Genomic DNA, 21,828 nt, shown 5'->3' with positions numbered 1-21,828 from the left:
TTGGTAAAGGGCATGCAGGTAAAGAAGATTCCAGTTGATACAATGACATAAATGCATACAAACACTACATATATTAATGCATCTTCTTTGCATTTCATTACTTTTTGAGTTTGTTGTCGAGATGCTGTCACCAAATTCGTAAAGACATGCACGTCAATTCTTCACCTGCTATTACTAATGTTACAACTTCAGTTTCTGTAAACCGATCCATATGTGGTGAGATCAGGCAGGGATTAGAAAAATTATTTGAGAGTCTGCATATAACAGTCTAGAGCTCTTCAGTCAAGTCAAACCTTGTAATATTGAATAAATAAATGTTCATCGAACAAGCAGCATGTACACTAATAGCATTAACACAGCGTAGGCACAATACAGCGATATTTGGAACCTGCCAAACAGACATGGAGCCAAGACTGTCCGACATTATACAAAACGATGACAACACTAGGACACTGCAGAACATGTGACTGATACTGTAACGTTGGTAAAAGTGATAAGTAGAAAAAAGAAATCACTGGAGCAGCCAGAAAATGGGAAGATACCAAATAGAAGCAAAAAAGACATTTTAAGTGGTTAGGACTAGAAAAAAATCTCCAGAATCAGCCACTCTTGCCTATGGGCTGTTTATGGTACTGCAGCTCTGCTCCGTAGGGCTGAACAACAATACCAAATTCAACCTATGGACGAGAGAAGCAGTATTTTAGGAAAGACGGGAGACCATTTTATCTAAATGTACCCCTGGACAACCCCTCTAGTTATAACAGCTGGCTGATATATATAGTGCCATTTCTATGCAAACATTTTTATGCAGCAAGGAAGGCTAGTTAGACTTATTTGCTGGGTAATAATACTTATATACATATAATTAATTATAAAATATTTCAGTTATCTAAATTTTTCATATACTTTACTAATATTTAACATTTTTTTTTATTTTCCGCCATGTTACCTATAACTTTTGCTACTGTGGCTATAACTAGTCACCCTATACATGCAGTTCTTTTGCCTCTAGTCCTATTACATGGGTTAAGAAGCTGCAAACATCAGCACAATTCCTGCATCACACAACTGAGTCTTTGGTCTACAACGTTTTGTCCAACTCGACCACATGAAACGGCAAGGCCCTGATTCTCGGCTCCATGCAGCCTTCATTCCTTCCCAGTAATCTCATTCCTCATCTTCTCATTTCCTGTCTATGTGCACCATAGAGAGAGAGAAGAGCCCCATTTTTTTTTCAATTTCTACAATTTTGATTGACAAAGTCTTTACAGTACGTTCCATTTTCACATTATGATTATCATTATTAAGAGGTTAGTGTTCCGTAAAAACAACACTAGTCAGAGTATGCTTGGTTTTTCGCAATTGCAATTGGCAGAAAAGAAAAATGAAATAAAAAAAACTCTGATTTCCACATAACAGTGCTAAGTCGAGGTAATGTTGTCTTATTAATACAATATTTCAGATGAGTGAAATTTTGCTGTCCCAGCAGTTTGTCCTGTAAGTGAGTTTCCTGTGCACAAGCTTTGCTGGCAAGTATTGTTTGGCATGGTCTATTAAGACAGGATACAGTGGTCCAATTTCTTCCAGTCAGACATAATTGTAACAAATCTTATAAAGCCATCAGCAGCAGATTATTCTTCACTCAGACTTTAAGTTTAGCATTTTGCTCAGTCTTGTTGAATTTCTTGTACGATAGCACCTGATGCATGTGTGACATCGTGAATCATCCTCTCCCTTCCATGTCTATCTCATGTGAAATATCGACACTGTGTAGAGTCAATATAGCAATAGGTTGTGCATCGCAATTGTCCATAAGATCTATTGGAAGAGAAGAGAAACAAAATCATCAGAGCATTTGATATAAATCATCAGAGCATTTGATATTTGGTATTTTATTACTGGTGGCTGAAGAAGTTGGATGCAGCCTTAAGGAGCCTGGGAAAACATTGATACAGCCACAGCCAGTTACTGGAAATGCTTCAGCAAAAAAATTATGGGCTCTACTCCCTCTGGCTTAGGCTTCAACCTGATCATATTTGGATAATATGTCCTTGCTTGTATGGAACTGTATCACAGTACCAACAATCTGCTATGTTACTATACATTACCTCCATGTACATTCACCATAATAAAAGTCACATAGAGTTTTTGTCCCTCATGTATAAGAATCCACAAGTAAAAACGTGTCCTGCTTAATCACATATAGTATTAGACAGGTACAGATACAAAACAGTCTCATCAAATAGCGGCAAATAGAGTGGTCTCTTGTAGGGACCCCATGAAGCTTCATACAGGGTCCCTGTGGGTACCAGACCATACAGGGTACCAGATCTATACACAAGTGCTGAATGCATTATGAAAGTTGCCATGGGTGCTACAGATATTCCAGTAGTAATGGGAAACACAGCAAAATGATATAAAAGGATTAACAATCATCCTATGACTAACGTCTATAACATTTATCAGTTTGTCTGCTTATGGACTACGCATTAGTTTAACCCTACAGAAGAAGGATTTCGTTTTAGAAAAGATAAGAAAGATTAGTACAACATACCCTGGGAGATATGTTCTGCATGACTGATAGCCAAAGTCTTTGCCATCGCATTCCTCCACCCCTTCTTGCCGAAAGCCATCCCCGCAGAAGGCCCGCTTGCATTCTGAGGAAGAAAACACCTTATTATCACTACTTTTGTTACCAGTGGATTGACATTGTACAAACCCTGAATAATCCATTGCCATTTTCTTCTTTCATTACAGTGGGTATATATATACCGTATATATATGCAATGGACGCTTCACATATCAAATACACAGCAACATGGTGAGAAGAGCGCCGCAGCTTAGGGCCCTATTCCACAGTAACGATAATCGGCCGGATCGGGCCCATTTGGCCCGATTCGGACGATTATCGTTCGGTGAAATAGAGAGAACGATCAGCCGATGATTGTGTCATCGGCTGATCGTTCATTTAGGGCCAGACCTAAAATCATCGTTCCCCCACCGCGCATCGCTATGGATGAATAGCAGTGCGCGGCGGGCGACCGACGATTTGCGAAGAAACAGCAGCAGCAGCATACATTACCTGGCTGCAGGGCTTGTCCTCCGCTCTGTCTTCATCTAGCAGATCGCCGCTCGTTTACATCGTTGATCGGGCCCTCCTCGGCCCGTAGAATATGACCCTTACTCTCCTCATGTCCAGCCACATCTACATCTGCCCCATCAGAGACAAAAAGTCACCCACACACTCTATTCTACCCTGCCCCATTTCCTGTGGGGCAGGGGCATATCACTAGCTAGAGTCACCTGTGGAGAGTGTAGGAGGTCCCAGCTCTGGATATCAGAGGGTCATAAAAGTCACTGATCAATATCACAATGTACAATTCTAATACACCAAGCAACAAGTAAGAAAACGAAATTAACAAACACATCTCTGTGACACAATGCATTTGCAAAACTGCTTTCTTTTGCATTTCTCATCACCTAACAAAAGTTTAGGTGATGGGAATACCCCTTCGATGTTCATAGATAGCTTAGTCAGATGTGCTGTTATTTCAATAGAACAGTGATTTTCAACCTTTTTTGAGCCGCGGCACACTTTTTATACTTAAAAAATTCCGGGGCACACCACCAACCAAAATGGCACAAAATGACACTAAAACAGTACATATTATACATATAGTTCACGGAGTTCACTCTTGGGGGTTTTAAATCAGCTTCTTATCACCACAAGAGCTGCTTTTTAAGCCCTCAAGAGTGAAATATGCCTGGCAGGGGTCCTTTCAATAAATTATTTATTTTAAAAAAGTGAAATAAAAAAGGATAACCCCCTCATATATACAATCCCATGTAACCTCATACATACAGTCCCATGTATTCCCATATATATATATATATATATATATATATATATATATATATACAGTCCCATGTAAACTCATACATACAGTCCCACGTATATGAGCACATAATTATCAGCACCATATACTGTGGTGATGTGCACTGTATAGCGCCACACTATATGGTGCTGATAATTATGTGGCTCATATACTGCAATATAAAGGGGTACAATGAGAAGTACTATGGCCATGAGGCCAGAGTACAAGTGCCCCCTGCTTTGCCCTCATACAGTAATAATGCCACTTGCAGTATGCCCCCATATAATAATAATGCCACCCGCAGTATGCCCCCATATAATAATAATGCCCCCTGCAGTATGCCCCCATATAATAATAATGCCCCCTGCAGTATGCCCCCATATAATAATAATGCCCCCTGCAGTATGCCCCCATATATTAATAATGCCCCCTGCAGTATGCCCCAATATATTAATGCCCGCTGCAGTATGCCCCCATATAATAATGCCCCCTGCAGTATGCCCCCATATAATAATAATGCCCCCTGCAGTATGCCCCCATATATTAATGCCCCCTGCAGTATGCCCCCATATATTAATAATGCCCTCTGCAGTATGCCCCCATATATTAATGCCCCCTGCAGTATGCCCCCATATATTAATAATGCCCCCTGCAATATGCCCCCATATATTAATGTCCCCTGCAGTATGCCCCCATATATTAATGCCCCCCTGCAGTATGCCCCATATAATAATAATGCCCCCTGCAGTATGCCCCCATATATTAATGCCCCCTGCAGTATGCCCCCATATATTAATAATGCCCCCTGCAGTATGCCCCCATATATTAATAATGCCCCCTGCAGTATGCCCCCATATATTAATAATGCCCCCTGCAGTATGCCCCAATATATTAATGCCCGCTGCAGTATGCCCCCATATAATAATGCCCCCTGCAGTATGCCCCCATATAATAATAATGCCCCCTGCAGTATGCCCCCATATATTAATAGTGCCCCCTGCAGTATGCCCCCATATATTAATGCCCCCTGCAGTATGCCCCCATATAATAATAATGCCCCCTGCAGTATGCCCCCATATATTAATGCCCCCTGCAGTATGCCCCCATATATTAATAATGCCCCCTGCAGTATGCCCCCATATATTAATGCCCCCTGCAGTATGCCCCCATATAATAATAATGCCCCCCGCAATATGCCCCCATATATTAATGTCCCCTGCAGTATGCCCCCATATATTAATGCCCCCTGCAGTATGCCCCATATAATAATAATGCCCCCTGCAGTATGCCCCCATATATTAATGCCACCTGCAGTATGCCCCCATATATTAATAATGCCCCCTGCAGTATGCCCCCATATATTAATAATGCCCCCTGCAGTATACCAATATGCACCAATAGTTAAAAAAAAAAAAAAAAAAAAAACATCATACTCACCTAATCGCTGTGTGGCTGCAGGCAGCAGCTCTCCCTCCTCTTCAGGCTCCATCCTATGAGCCGCGGGGATTGAACCTCTGGCAGACGTGATGACGTCACATTATCACGCCTGCCGGAGAGGTCACGTCCCGGCGTCCCATAGGCTGCTGGCATGAAGTGCCGCGGCCTATGGGAGTGAATTTCAGAGCAGGACGCTGACAGGTCCTGCTCCGACATTCTGCTCGATTGAATGTTTCCTCCACTCACTGTGTGAGCGGGCGGAACATCAAACCGATCGGCATATCCCTAGAAGCTGCGCGGCTGCAGCTTCTAGGGATATTAAAGGGACAGTGACGCATTTGCCACCGGGATACCGTGGCACCCCTGGCGGGTTCTCACGGCACACCAGTGTGCTGCGGCACCCCGGTTGGGAAACGCTGCAATAGAACAATGGGGGAGAGTTGGCTTCTAGATGCCTATAGAAACGCCAATGTCTAAGCAATACACAATGATCATCCTCACTTTCTGATCCTCCTTTATTCTTGACTTTTGCCTGCAGACCTTGCAAACCCTATAGATAGTTAGTAGATCTAATTTTAGGCCGTTTCCAGACAACCCTAAAGACGTCACTTCTGTAAGAACAAGAATCGCGGCAGCTGAACAACGTTCAGAGAGAGAATTATAGAACATTGTAAAGGAGAGTCTCTGCAGTGTCTCTGCTCAGAAGTATTGGCAGTGATACTGTTACATGTTATTGCTGTAATATATCATGTGGAGAGATAGTGCCTTTTGCAAATGTCATACGTATATTATATCCTTGGTGTCACTGATCTCATACAGCTGGTTATATATGGGTTGGTTGAGGTTGATATCATAGTAAAGTTGTTTTAAGAGCTTTTTTTGGCAATAATCACTTCAGGCTTTATCAGCCTTTAACATTAAGTTAACATCACTGCTAAACATGGTTAAGTGTTAAGTCTTTCTCTTCATGTACATACCCAAAGGCTGTATAGTACCAGAACACAAAGAGCAAGATATGATTATTAATCCAAATATTATTAATGTGCTAAAAATACTTTACTGAATTGAATGGGGTATTAATAAACAGATTTTAAGAAGTAAACTAAACATATAGATACACCCAGCGCAGATAATTAGTGGGTCAGTCAGAATAAGGAGGATTATATAGGTGACAAATACCTGTATGGAAATCCAGCTGGAAAGGTGAATATGTCACTTGCCCAGATGCCGATATCAATGGAGTTCAGCCGAAGTCCACATCCAGCTTTTATGCAGTGTAGAGAAGTTAATCAATGGGAAGAAATCTTCTGAACTCGGCAGATGCTCCGGCCGGTAGCACTGCACATAAGTTCACACAGTCCAGTTTTCCGTGGCAAAAAAGTGAGATCCTGAGTGACGTCACTCTCCTTAGGTATGGATCCTAGTGCAAGCCAGAAGTTATCCTATGTATTTCAGTGTACACAGACACCTTCATCGGCTGAACTCCATTGATATCGGCATCTGGGCAAGTGACATATTCACCTTTCCAGCTGGATATCCATACAGGTATTTGTCACCTATATAATCCTCCTTATTCTGACTGACCCACTAATTATCTGCGCTTGGTGTATCTATATGTTTAGTTTATGATCTTTATAATTGGGGGAATATAGCGCCCTGCCCCCCATCCCCCCCCCCCCAAAAAAAAAATTCACCTGACAACCCCCTTTAACTTACTGCCAGGGCCTCTGCCAGTGAATTTGACTTTTTTTCTAGTAAATTATTTATTTATTATTATATTGTATTTCTGGATATTGATTTTGTAATCACTGTTTGAATGTAATTTTGCAATAAAAACCAAAATTATATATAGCATGCCCCAGTCTATTCAATACACTTACCTATACAGCTATCAGTGGCAATTCTATTGCCATCATCACACTCCTCTCCTGACTGGATTATGCCATCCCCGCAGGTGCCACCGGCATCAGATAGGGTAGCTGTTGGCTAAAAATAAATTGGAAATACACCACTATCAACATGTTTTACTGAATTGGCAGTATAATATAAACCTGACAAATAATAAACAATTATTCAGAACTATTTCTTTCATGGCATGAAATTTTACTAAATGTCAGGGGTGTAACAAACATTTATAATAATTAGAATGGAGCCTCCACTACACTTGTGTCTCCACTCTATTACTTCTACTCGGTATTGTCACATACATTAAAGGACAACTCCGGGCAGGACAATTTTTGTGAAAGTGCCGGGAAGGGGGAGGCTAAAAGAAACAACGTGCACCCCGGTGACCCAAGGGACCGGAGTGGCAGTACGTGGCATCATCGTTGGAGCTGGGGAGGTGAGTGCACATAATTTCTTTCTGCCTCTCCCTCCTTGGAAATTTTACAAAAAATTGGTCCTGCCCGGAGTGGTCCTTTAAGCTGTTCTCTCATCCTCTGTGATCCCTATCTGCTCCTTACCTCTGAGGCTCTGAGGCTTCCTAGGCTATAAGTGGTTGACTGGTCAGGATTCCTGTTCACTTCAACAGGAATTGTGGCTGCAGGTCCCAGGCACTGGCTGCTTTTTTAATGTACCACCTGTGTCAGCACCCATTAATCAACTGCTGATAGCCTATCCTGTGAATAGGCAATCAATAGTTTTTCCTGGAAAACCTAAAGTCTAAGCCGCACAAAATCCATGCCTGCAAACCTGGTATGCTTATATAATCAATGTACACCTCTAGGCCTGTAATTTAAAATTCAAGGGCTCGAGGATTGTAAAAGATGTAAAAAAAATACCAAATGCTCGAAATATTAGTTTCCAAAATAAAAATATTTAACACAAAAAAAAAATAAAAAAATATTTCTTACCTGTATAGGCAACCAACCATTTGTATCTCTGAAATAAAGGGATTTTCGGTCCTTACAAAATGCTAAAGCATTCTCAGTATCCAACCTGTCTAGTTCCTCCATACTGTTGACCAGAAAAATCTAGAATGAATAAAAAAATTATAAAAAAAAATGGTAAGAATTTTCTGACTGACATTATCAATTTTAGAAAAGTGTAGAAATGAGGCAAGAGACAGTAATGAACAGTAAATAGAGATGAGGGGAAAGTGATATGTTCACCGTTAATATGTAATACCCTTTTTATATTCCTGGATATAACTCCTAGATGGAGAAATGATGTGTTGTATATAAGAAATATGTCATGACACTTTATAAACAGCAATTTGGCCTGTTTTATCTATCACCATACATAAAGAATGGTCAGCCACGTTCCTACTTTGTGGAAAATCAAACCACTCATTTTATTAGCTGAACCCTCTGGCTTCATGAACCATATCACAAGATTACAAGACATACTTTCCAGACTAAGTACAGGACAAAATGTGGAATCACACACTTTGATGGTGCAGATTTGAAGTCGCAGATTCAAAGCAAATCAAATTTGGGCCATTAAATCTGCTGCAGATCCTGTATGTTTGAATGCACTCTAACAGTAAAAAAAAATAATCTGGGGGAACATGTTGGGTGATTCCATAATTTTTGTCATTTCATATTTATGATAGGCATGATATGTACATAGGCATGGCACAGCTCCATTACAGTATAGAATACAGTATTACCTTGGCATAGTTATAACCATTGAATGATTCATCAATAACAGACTGAGGATGTTTGCAATGACATCTCCCTGGAGGCCCAGGAAGCCCTCGCTCTCCTTTTGGTCCATTAACTAGTTGCCCTGAGGAAGAGTAACTATATATTTAGAAACAACTGTGACACATTCATTTGTGTCATCTGTGTAAGAAAATAAATAAAAGTTATATAATCACAAAGAGCAAATGTATTGCATTTGACATACGCAACATAATATTTTCTACTATATATGCTACTTTTTTTTATTACTTTTTTTTTACTATGTAGGCGTAATGATAATTTGTTTTTCTTCTATATTTCATTTAGATGTGTTATTGTTACACAGAATAAAAATTATAATGATATTCTTGGTGTGGATGTGCGTTTTATCTTGTATGTTATTAATCTATTTTACCTGGTCCTGGTGGCCCAGGTGGACCAGTAGACCCTGGTCTTCCAGGTGGGCCCATAAGTCCCATGGCACCAGTCATGCCCTTGTCCCCCTATAAAAACAAAAGACACTATAATTATTACCGATAATGATCATTGGTGTAAATGAAACACTATGACACTGCTTATACAGAATGTATGTATATTATAAGGGGTTAAAATACATAGAAAATGGTTTTGAAGTTAATTGCAGCAAATCTATATTTATAACAGGTACAGAAAATGTGATTGGAAAACCATAAGATTGTCACGGCCGCGGCGTCCCGTGCTCCGGGCCGCCGCCGCGACCTCCCTCTGCCCCATGCAGCCGCCGGGGTCCTTGTGCAGGGACCCGGCGCTGCTACCTGTTCGGCCCCGGGGGGCGCCTTACCTCGCCCCGCTCCTGTCTCCGTCTGTGCCGGCCGGCGCGCGCGTCCCCGCCTCCTAGGGCGCGCGCGCGCCGGCTGTCTCAGATTTAAAGGGCCAGTCCGCCCCTAATTGGGTAGTTGCACTAATCACTCCCTATAAATTCCAGCCCTGCCCCACTACAGGTGTTGGAGCCTCTGCATGCTTTCCATAGCGTTCGGCCCAGCTCCCTGTTGTTCCTGACCGTAGTCCTTGTTCCCTGTTCCTGTCCGCAGTCCTTGTCCCTAGTCCTTGCCCGCTGCCTTCCCATTGTTCCTGAGTCCTGTCCGCCTACAGACCTCTGCCTGCACTATCTCCTGCCTACTGCTCCTGCCACGCCTCGCCTGCCGTCACGAGCAACCAAGCCAGGGGTAGCGACCTGGGGGTCGCCTGCCGCAGCAAGTCCGTCCCGCCTTGCGGCGGGCTCTGGTGAAAACCAGCAGCCCCTTAGACTCCGCTCCCTGGTGAGGTTAGTGCCATCGCTAGTGACGGTTCAGTGGATCCACTACTCCAGGCGTTACAAAGGTCAACATTTCTTCTACTATCCCAACCAAAAGCTACTTACAGATGTAATAATGTATCAATATCAGATGTCTCATCTATAGCTTTGTTAGTCACATCACTGAACATTACAGAAGATGATATAGTTACATACTTAATAAGGTTGGAAAGAGTAGTAATAATATATAAAGACAATATCGTACTAGAAAACTCAACCCTATTGTACTATAAAACTCAACCCTAGTTATCTTGCTTTTAATGAAAACAGAAGCATTAATAAATATACATAGGCAGGAAACTGCCTACATCTCAATGATGTACATTATCCATATAACCAGAATATGATTTTTATTCACTGTTAGCCTATGTACCCACAACATCTTTTCCATCTTTTTTGGGTGGTGGTCATTTTGAAGCAAAGATATGGGCGTATTATGCAAAATACAGCCAAAAAAGACGTTGTGTACACATAGTGGCGCCCAGAAATAAGCATTGCTTGTAAGTAAATTGGAGTACATTTCTAATGCCTGAGAGCAGAGAGATATAACGTGCCTTTTCAGAACAACATCCTGTAGTATATATTAGTAAAAGTTTCCACTCTCTGACAAAAGCTAAATGTATTGTGTTTGGGTTGAGAATAGTGTCGGGGGTTGTTTGGGTGCATAGTACACAGCAGTGGCGTGGCTAGGCAGTTTTAAATAAAATGCCTGCTGCCCCGGATCTTTGCTGTCCCGATTTTGCAAGTCGCCTCAGCAGACCCTCCGCCTCTATACTACCTGCCCGGTGATTGGATGCGTGCACCGCGGCCTGCCGCAGCGGCCCCGCGCTCCCGCTCTCCGCTGATTGGATTGGAGGAGCATGTCCGGGTGCTACGTCAGGTGGGCAGTAGGAGAGGCTGCCACTACCACTGTTGCAGCGCCTATCTCGGTGGAGGTGAGGAGGCAGGGGGGAGAAGCATGGGGAAGGCAGAAGCACAGGGAGGCAGAGGGGAGAAGCATTGGGGAGAGGCAGAGGGGAGAAGCATTGGGGAGAGGCAGAGGGGAGAAGCATTGGGGAGAATCATTGGGGGGAGGCAGAGGAAAGAAGCATTGGGGGAGGCAGAGGGGAGAGGCATTGGGGGGGAAGCACTGGGGGAAGGCAGAGGGGAGAAGCACCAGGGGAGGCAGGGGGGAAGCACAGGGGAGGCGAATGGTGCTATCTTGATGCATAAGATGTAAGTGTGTTGGAGGGGGGGATCAGGAGGGGTAGTGTGTATGGGGGGGATCAGGTGGGGTAGTGTGTATGGGGGTCAGGTAGGGTAATGTGTGTGGGGGGGTCAGGTGGGGTAGTGTGTGTGTGTGGGGGGTCAGGTGGGGTAGTGTGAGTGGGGGGGTCAGGTGGGGTAGTGTGTGTATGTGGGGGGGGGGTCAGGTGGGGTAGAGTGTGTGTGGGGGGGTCAGGTGGGATATTGTGTGTATGGATGGGCGATCGGGTTAATTGCAGACAGGAGGGGAACTTTATTACTATGGTATGTACGGCAGGTGTATTATTACTATATTGGGGGCACAGCAGAGGGGGCATTATTGCCATAGGGAGGGTAAAGCAGGAGGCATTTCTACTATGGGGCACAGAAGGGGACATTATTACTATATAGGGGGCAATATTACAATATGGGAGGCACAATGGGGGCATTATTACTACATGGAGGGGACAGCAGGGGCATTATTACTATATGAGGGCACAGCATGGGGCATTATTACTATATGGAGGCACAGCAGGGGACATTATTACTATATGGAGGCATAGGGGACATTATTACTATATGGAGGGTACATAAGGAGACATTATACCTATATGGTGGAGCACAGCAGGAGACATTATTACTATATAGAAGGCATTATTACTGTGGGGGTGCACAGCAGAGGACATTTTACAATGTGGGGTAACAAAGCAGGAGGCATTATTACTATGGGGCACAACAATGGACATTAAAACTATATGGGGGCACAGCAGAGTATCCTACATACAGGGGGCAACACACTTACCTACCTACTTACTTACACCAGGCTGTGGAATTACTACATTTGGCAGTCTATAGGAGGAAAAAGGGAAGGAAATTGAAGGAAAAATGCGGAGCCTAATATGTTTGTCTGGCAGGTTCTAAAAAGATGAATTGCAGCTGAAAGAAATAATCATGGTGGTCTGGGCCAGATGGAGGAAAGGGAAAGAGAACATCTCAGATCAAAAAAGACGTCACCTGTTAGTCACTGAATGAGGTTTCTGCATTTTGTAGAATGTTATCTGGTAGAAGTTCCCTGAAGTAGAAAATGTTGGTAAACAACACTGGCCTAGAGGATAGGAGCTAGGGCAGACCTCCCAGAGGCTGTGTGTACAGGGGGAGCTGTGAAGGAGCTTCCTGGGCAGCGGTGTGCACCATTACCGATGACAGTGACCCTGACAGGAGCCCAGGGCGGGTGGCTGCTTGTGTCTGTTTAGCCACAGTTATTATGAGTGGCAGATATAGAGCTGGGCTAATAGAGTGGTCATTGGGGTTACTAGCTTCCGCGCTGGGCTCCTTCTCTAACCGCTTATGACGGCACTAAGAGAGCCCCGGATGTTTTAGGACCCTAGCAACGCCCCTGGTACACAGCACTATACCATGTTATTAGTGTAAAAGGTAATCAGACGCCTGGCATTTATATTTTATGGAACTGAAAAGGTTCATAAAATGAGCTCATGAAAGCAGCCATAATGTGCTCATTCCTAGACAACAACAGCAATGAAATCACTATAACCCATTTCCCCTAGATTACTACCTAATTTTGTAAATGGTTCACAGAGATTGATTTCAGAAGCAAAATGTGATATTAACACACACTGTTTAATTGTTCATACACTTAATTAAGTAAAAAAATTTAACACAATGCCCATCTCACCCGTGTAACAACCCTAGATCCTCGTAACTACTCGTACCATCTTTGGTAGCAAAACTTTCAACTTCTTTTTATGATTTGATAAAAACCTCAAATGTATTGAATCTTAAATGAGGGTGAGGTAGTCACCACAAAAGTAGATATTTAATGATCAAAGAGGAGAAAAGTTAAATACATACATTTAAATACATAATGGTTAAATACAACCATTATTTCCAAATACAGAAGACTTGGAACAATTATAAACTTTCTTCAGAGTGTCTGGCCTGCCTCAGATAGTCCAAAGAGGACAGCAACTTTTTAACCTAGTTATAAACACCACAAAGAGAGTAGTATCAAGGGAACCTCTGCAAGTGTGTCTAATAACTGGGCCCAGCGGTGGGCAGTGATTGGCACCACAGCTTAGTACTTAGCTATTTGGTCACACAATTCTAGTAAGAATAGAGGACATGTTGGTCTTGTTTACCTTCTGCTAGAGAAGAATCCATTAGACAAAGTCACTTTGACACATAACTTGCAGGGATAAATAAGAATCCTTATACATTTGAATCCTTAATATGTTAATAATATACATTGATGGATGCCACAGGATGCCACTCATCATTTAATAAAATAAAGTGTAGGGGTAAATGTTAAAAATGGCTCTCAAATCGAGGGGAAGTAACATCTATATATATATATATATATATGTGTGTGTGTGTGTGTGTGTGTGTTTGTAAGCCATTCTTCTATATTTGAATCCCCTCCCAACAATCATGGTTATACACAACACAATAAGAAGAGATCACTTGGCACCAAATGTCGGTCTGGTGGAGAATTAAACCAAGAAGAGACCATTTGCATGTGCAGTATACCAATTCTGTTCCACTGTACAGGGATACCCGCTAATATTACACAGACAATTGACAGGACAAAGAAAACCCTATATCTTTAGCAAACAGGGGTGAGTCAAGAAATTTGACCTGGGAGGAAAAAAAAGCACAGTGGTCCAACCTAAAACAAATTTTTGGTTTATTTTTCTGGTTTATTGTGCCATTAGGATACAGAGATGACAATTAAAAATCTGCATAGCTTAAAGGGGTTCTCCAATTTCAGATATTGATGATATTGACTAATCATTAGCCGTCAGTCAGCAGCCGTCAATAGTCAGCTGTCAACACCAGCCACCATGTACACAGTGAACATAAGCTGAAAGCCCTGGCTCCATTTGGTGGTGCTAAAGCTCAGCTCTTATTCACTTCAATGGAAGCTGACCTGCAGTGACCCAGAAAAATCTCTGCACAATGTACAGAGTTTGCTTTCTGCTCCATTCACAGTGTATGCTGGTGCTACATCTCCAATGAACAGCCGATCGACAGGGGTGTTGGATTTCAGCAACACACTGATGTGGCATTGGTGACCTATCTCGAAGATAAGTCATTAATAGATTTTGCCTGGCAAATTGAAAGAAGAACTCCCACTGGGATAATTTAGAGAATATTGAATATTATTTCAGAAAGTTATCTTAATTTGCGGTTCATTTTTTTTTATTTTATCATTATTTGTCAAATAAAAAAAAAAAAGTTAACCTTTCCTCTATATAAACTGACTATGAACTGCATGATGTCACCACATGTCTTTTGCTGAAACAGCACAAGCTATAAATGTGTGTATAAATCATTAGACATCAGAACCCTTATAATATCTTCTTACTAGCAAGGATCATCGGAACAGAAGGTTTCAGAGTTCACACTTATTTTTTTTAATGGATCCAATAAATCATATTACACTCCAGAGAGTCAACCACTGGTAAACATTGACTTAGTAACATAATATATCAGCTCTTCCAGTATGATATTCCAGAGCTGTATTAAAAAAAAACATGCATCATTTTATTCATTTAAAGAGCACCTTCCATTATAAACTTTGTTAAAAGCCAGCAGTAATTACAAAAATTATTACTTTTTTATATACTTCCTTACCTGTACTTTCAGGTGACCTTTTATGACATGTGTGTACATTAGGAGTAGCACAGGCCATTATATCTCCCATACATTGCACACACACAGGAGAGGAGATATAGAGAATATCTCTATAGAACACCCTCAGAATTATCAGCAACATAGAGGACATTATAGAGCAGTAAAGTACTTCTATAGGCAATAATTAAGTAGGCGGAAAATACATACAACAAATCCCAGAGATTCTTTCTTTAAAGCAGCACTATCAGCAGGTTCGGGCCAGTGAACCTGCTGATATGAGCCAGCCGCTATTTACCTAAGGACCGCAGTGCCGCTGTTCATACTCTTGTGGGGTAAGGTACTGGGAAGATTTTGGGTGATTGCTGATTTGCTAATTAGCGGGTTCCGAGCATTTGGGGCGTTCCCCGTCCGCCCGGAGCACCTGCTCAGCCCGCCTAGCCTGCCCTCCCGGCCCGCCTACTATGGATATTTATATATGCATAGTTAGGCTGTTTTTTACTGCGCATGTGCAGGGAGCAGCCTGTAACAAACGGCCTAACTATGCATATATGAATATGCATAGTAGGCGGGCCAGGAGGGCAAGCTAGGCGGGCCGAACGGGTACTCCGGGCAGACGGGGAATGCCCCAAATGCTTGGAACCCGCTAATAAGCATATCAGCAATCATCCAAAATCTGCCCAGTACCGTACCCCACAAGAGTATGAACAGCGGCACTGCGGTCCTGAATTAAATAGCGGGTGGATCATATCAGTAGGTTCACTGGCCCGAACCTGCTGATAGTGCCGCTTCAAAGAGAAACTGTCATATTGAGAATGCAGTCCCATCTGCTGAAAATGCTAAGTGTTTGGGATCTGGGATAATAAAATAATTTGAAGCTTAGCTCAACACTAAGGTGATTTCAGTTCAATGGTGGATTCCTTTATACAACAATGTACATTGTATCAGAATAAGATATAAGTAAGTGTCAGTACCTGTTTTCCTCGCTTTCCAGGCCTACCAGTAGGTCCTCTATTTCCTGGAATTCCTGGTTCTCCTTTTGGGCCCATCTCTCCCTTTTACATAAAAGAAACCAACAATTAGTTAAGAATCACTAGTATCACATGCAGTACCTGGGGTTACACTACTTTATTTATTTCATACATCTGTATGCTACAGGAAAAGATTTCAAGGAAAACTATGCCTAATAAAAATTAGGCTTAAAAGAAATAAGAGATAAAAGATGGATCTGGTCACATATATCAGGTCAAAGAGTACCTGTCATCAAAAATAACTTTTGACATGTCATGAGGCATGTCAAAAGTTATTGATTGCAGTGGGTCTCATTGCTGAGATCTAATGTGATCAGGAGATATAACTGAGGAGAAAGCACAGCAGCAGCGCAATGAACTTCCACAGCCGCTCACTAATTCTGACAATGTAGCCTCATCAGGGGCGTAGCTAGGGGCTCAGTCTAAGGGGGGCGAGTAAATCTGAGTGGGCCCCCAACCCACATAGGGAACAATGACAGACAGCAATGGTTTCTGCATAATGAAGGGTATATTTTACAGTACATAACTCTCAGTGAATGTGAAGGATTTAGAACAGTGTAAACGGCTCTCTACGTATAATCACTCTAAATTAAAGGGGTTATCCAGGATTTAAAAAAATCTTGGCTGTTCTCTTCCAGAAACAGCACCACCCCTGCCCTCAGGCTAAGTGTGGTATTGAATTTCATTTCCACTGAAGTGAATTGAGCCAGGTTTTAATACCACACACTACAAGGGTGATGCTGATTTTGGAAAAAAGTGCCTATGTTGTGCCAATCCTTCATAACACAAACCCCATACCAGCATGGATCCACTCCTGGGAAACTTCTCCCAGTTTTCCAGGACTGGATCCATCCTTTCCCAGAACCTGGGCAGGAGCTGTAGGTAACAGAGCAGATTTAAAAGCCTGCAGCCTGATGAGCAGAATGCAGATAGGGATGAAGCGATTCGCTTCCTTCCTAATGTAGATACGCTTATCTCTAGTATTAACCCCCTTTTTGCAGCCTGCTCAATAGTATTAGCTGCCCTGTGTAGCTCCATATACTATATGGGACTGCACACAGGAGGTTAATACTACAGAGAGGGCTATACAAAGCTGCATAGACAGAGGACGTTAATACTATATGGCATGGGTCTCCAAACTGCGGCCCTCCAACTGTTGCGTAACCACAACTCCCATCATGCCCGGACAGCTAAAGCTTTGGATTTGGCTGTCCAGGCATGAAGGGAAATGTAGTTTTGCAACAGCTGGAGGGCCGCAGTTTGGAGACCCATGCTATACGGCATACAATATTAACCCCTTCTGTCTGTGCAGCCGCATACAGTATTGACCCCCTCATATTATGCAGCCCCATACAGCATTTGTCCTCCCCTTTAGCATAAACCCCAGTGGCGGAGTAGTCCATAGGCCCCGGGCCGTCCTCCAAATCTGGGCTCCCTCTTTCTGTGAGTTGCAGGTGTATGAGTATAGGATAGTGTTTGTTGGGGGGGGGGGGGGGGGAGGGGGGTTCCTGACATTAGGGCAAAAGGAAGATAGATAAAACAGGAAATAGAGATTGGGATGGGATAGATAGATAGATAGATAGATAGATAGATAGATAGATAGATAGATAGATAGATAGATAGATAGGAGATGGATAGATAGATAGATAGATAGATAGATAGATAGATAGATAAATAGATAGATAGATAGATAGATAGATAGAAGATAGATAGATGATAGATAGATAGGAGATAGATAGATAGATAGATAGATAGATAGATAGATAGATAGATAGATAGATAGGAGATAGATAGATAGATAGATAGATAGATAGATAGATAGGAGATAGATAGATAGATAGATAGATAGGAGATAGATAGATAGATAGATAGGAGATAGATAGATAGATAGATAGTAGATAGATAGGCTTTATTTACCTGAACAGTGGGGAGGGGTTCAGCTTGCAGGTAGTACATCACCAGTGATGATAGGACATGTAATGAGAATCCTCTGAGGTAACTCCAGGTCCCTGCTGCTGCAGTCAGATGAGAGGATGAGCTGACAACAGGACCAGTGAGTGGATCCCTCACAGATCAGGCCAGGATCTATTCTCCTTTCACAGCAACATGTAAGTGCAACTTTAGTGTGTGGTAGCAGTGTCTGTGAGCTCTCTGCCCCTACCAGCTCTGCCTGTCCTGTGTGCTGGGTGCACAGTACCATGTGATGGCAGGACTTGTACTCCAGGGGCTGATGGATGTGGCAGGGGGGCTCCTATTGGAGTCTATAGCTCCAAACAGTTGCATCTTTTGTATTGAGGGGATCAAATGGAGAAGGAAACTGCAGGGTCCTGCTGGAGGATGATAAGAAACACTGCTCCACTACTGTACATGGGCGATCCCCGCACAGTCCCTTCAGGCACAGAGACAGAAGCAGCAATAGTTGTGCAGTCTATACTGCTGCCTGTAGTCTTGGTGCCTGCACGGACTGTGCAGATTGTATGGGAGAAGCAGATAGTGCTGCCCTGCATCCTGCTGCAGCCCAAAAGCAAAGTGATTGCAAACATTCATGGGCCCCATCACCACTGATTAACCCCATGAAAAAAGTAAACTTCCCTCTCACACGCTGCCTGGATGCTGCTGCTGCTCTGCAGACCCCGCTCTCCTCTCTTACTCTGATCTTCCGGCACAGACAGTGAGACGCTGCGTCTCTCTGTAGCCTCAGCTTCCTGTCAGCGCTGCACAAGTGAGTGGGGCCACCCCTGGGGATCCGGGACAGGTGTGCTGCGGATCCCCGGGTGATCCCTGCATCGCCCCCCCTGCCCCTCCCCAAATTTCGCTACTGAGCCTCATAGATTTACATTGTTGGAATTAGCTGATCAGGAGATACAGCCACAGAATTGTTAGCATGGCTGCCATGCTCTCCCCCTGGTTATATCTCCTGATCACAGCAGGTCTCAGCAATAAGGTATCTGGAAAACCTAATATGGTTACATTTGAACAACGCCTTTGTTAATGTCTACATTTATTTCGTAATCTGTATGCTACAAATGAACTGAGTAATTTGTGCCTTTATTTCTGTAAATTTTTGTGTCTGGGAAAGCTGAGGTTAATACATCTTACCATAAATTATCATTCCAATTCTGGTTTCCAAAGCCAACATGAATGCAATTATTGTCTACCTCTAGACTAAATTATAGTCATTATATCATTTTCCCTTGGTAGGCTCCTCCTCAAGTTAGAGAAACAAAACACATCTCCTTAGGATGATCCTTATTTAGAAATTATATGATTAAGACGGCTAACATAGTGGTTGCCAGTAAGTTACGCTATATTTAGCTACTTATTAAGAGCTGTAATGCGGATAATGTAAATGCATTGCAGCTTCTTCACTGTCAAAAGTGCATGGAAGTCAGGCTGTGAGGTGACACAAGTTCATAAAGCAAAGGGTAAATGATTGTAACATGAGACAGTAAATGAGGTATGGAATCCCTGAAGAGCACCCAACCATATTATTACTCACATCTCTTCCTGTAGTCAGCTGTAGTTATAATTTATTAGGAATTACCACAACAGAAAATCAGTCTTTATTAATGCTAACATAAATGTTTGTGGATGCACAGCTCAGATTTGTAAAGGGACACTGTAGGTTTAATTCGATGGAGTTAAAGGTTACAGCATATAGCATGCACATTTTATTTCACAAATTGTAAAATTGTGCATGTATGTTGCTTTATTTGTTTTGTATTGATTCTGAATTAGATGCTCTATTATAGTCCAGAGCTGAATTCAAAATTCTGCAGGCTTTGGTGTTCTCCTGGAGTTACATAAAAAGAGTAGCTCACAGGCTGCACTATTAGCACAACTCCTATTAAATCAATAGGAGTAGTGGCATAGTTACCATAAAGGCAAGGCAGGCAGCTGCTATGTGGCCGTGCAGGAGGGGGGCCCCGGGATGCAAATGGAAGATAAGAGCCATCCTGTGTTCTTCTGCTTAACCCCTTATCTACTGCAGTGTGTAAGTGGCTCAGTGATCACTTACATGCTGCAACATAAAAAAGGGTTACTAAGGACAAGGAGATATCTTCTTACTGCTCTAATAACCCCTGACCTCTGTTAAGCTGCTGCAATCAAGTAGGAAAATGTGCGGCGCTCCATGCAGAGGTCAGGGGTTATCAGTGCACTAGCAGTGAAGCAGAGATCTCCTTGTCTTCCTTTTTAACTCTTTTTTGTGTTGCAGAATGTAAAAGAACATTGGGTCACTTACACACTGCAGTACATAAGGGGTTAAGTAGAAGGTAGTCTGCTCCTACACCTATGTATTTAACCATAAGGGGCCTAATGGGCAGCCATTGGCTCTCTGCTCCGCCAGTAAATCTTGTGGCTGCAGGCAAGCCCCATGAATCCTAGCTACGCCCCTGAATAGGCAAATTGCATAAGTCACTAGATTTGGCAGTTTTTGACATGCCGTCTACCTCTGGCAGCCCTCAATCTAAAGACAGGTGCAGGTTTCAGAGGTGGTGGGACATGCATCTAGGAAACACTTATGGCATAGCATAATACACTGACGTAGGAAGTTATGGCTCTGATGTGGGATATAGCACAACTTACTTACAAAGTTATTGAACTGTTATACCATCATTACTGTATTACCACACTAAAGGTTTGCCAACTGAAGAAGAAAGATTAGAGCTGGTTTATAGTTCTGGAACAACAAACTCAAATGATACAGCTTTCTTTCCATGGCTTGTGAAGTACCTAATAAAAGTTAAGTATGGAAACACTTACTTTTTGCCCAAGCATTCCTGGAAGACCCATAAAGCCCTGCAAAGGATAAACAGAAATATAAGAATATCTCTTTGGTGAAGCAAGTTCCAAATTCCTTGGCTATTTCAGTACTCCCTAAGCTGTAGCCCCACTGTGTTACCGGGACACATGCAGTAATCTCCCATGCTATTATTTTACACAATGCTGGATAATAAATCTTAGGTTTTCGGGGGCATAATCACATTGTATTGGAACTGTAAAATCATACTAAGGTTCCATTCACCTTCTTTTTCCAAATGACATTTCACTGTATTATACGGTATCCCTGAAGCATGCCCATAGTCATTAATAGACCAAATGTAGTCCACCTGTTCGCTGGTAAACTTTTTATTTGTATAGCATTAGTGTAGCCTAGCACTCTTATTCACAAGTTGGAACAACATTTTACCAACATTTATACCAAGTCACTTTAGCGTCCTACCTGTTCACCTTTGGGTCCCTTTTCACCCATGTCTCCTTTGACACCCTGGATGTAAAGATATGGAAGTAAATATTGGAAAGTATATACCATTAAGTGATTTAACTAGGGATGGTCTGAAACTGCCGAGGTTCGTGTTGGTATGAACCCGAACGCTCGCCAGCGGGAGGACCACCTGGAAAACTGGGATACAGCCTATGGCTATGGCTGTATCCCAGTTTTCCAGGTGGTCCTCCCGCTGTATCCACCCTCTCCACGGAGAGGGCAGACAGCGGGAATCATTACAGAGAGTTCAGGTTCATACGAACCCGAACCAAACTCGGTTCAGACCATCCCTAGATTTAACTAAACACATTCAGGCTATGTGCACACATCGTAAGAGACCGGCCATTCCGTGACCCGGCCGGGTCACAGAACGGCCGGCCTCTGAAAAGAT

General features: G+C 42.7%; 1 protein-coding gene across 3 annotated transcripts in view; it reads right to left on the bottom strand.

The window, feature by feature from the left end:
- Nucleotides 1–21,828, bottom strand: part of COLQ (collagen like tail subunit of asymmetric acetylcholinesterase) — an 88,247-nt gene continuing 66,419 nt past the window's right edge. For all 3 annotated transcript variants that reach the window (XM_069960433.1, XM_069960434.1, XM_069960435.1), the window contains exons 9-17: nt 21,396–21,440; nt 20,936–20,971; nt 16,115–16,195; nt 9,351–9,438; nt 8,923–9,041; nt 8,165–8,284; nt 7,193–7,298; nt 2,555–2,657; nt 1–1,818 (exon numbers count right to left, since the gene is read on the bottom strand). In XM_069960433.1, the coding sequence (XP_069816534.1) occupies nt 1,749–1,818; nt 2,555–2,657; nt 7,193–7,298; nt 8,165–8,284; nt 8,923–9,041; nt 9,351–9,438; nt 16,115–16,195; nt 20,936–20,971; nt 21,396–21,440 (768 nt within the window). In that variant the 3' untranslated portion in view covers nt 1–1,748. The remainder of the gene's footprint in view (nt 1,819–2,554; nt 2,658–7,192; nt 7,299–8,164; nt 8,285–8,922; nt 9,042–9,350; nt 9,439–16,114; nt 16,196–20,935; nt 20,972–21,395; nt 21,441–21,828) is intronic.

Source organism: Dendropsophus ebraccatus, chromosome 2 (genome assembly GCF_027789765.1).
Source record: "Dendropsophus ebraccatus isolate aDenEbr1 chromosome 2, aDenEbr1.pat, whole genome shotgun sequence".
In the NCBI taxonomy this organism is placed as follows: domain Eukaryota; kingdom Metazoa; phylum Chordata; class Amphibia; order Anura; family Hylidae; genus Dendropsophus; species Dendropsophus ebraccatus.
Note: the sequence above shows the minus strand (reverse complement) of the source record. Positions and strands in the feature narration are given on the sequence as shown.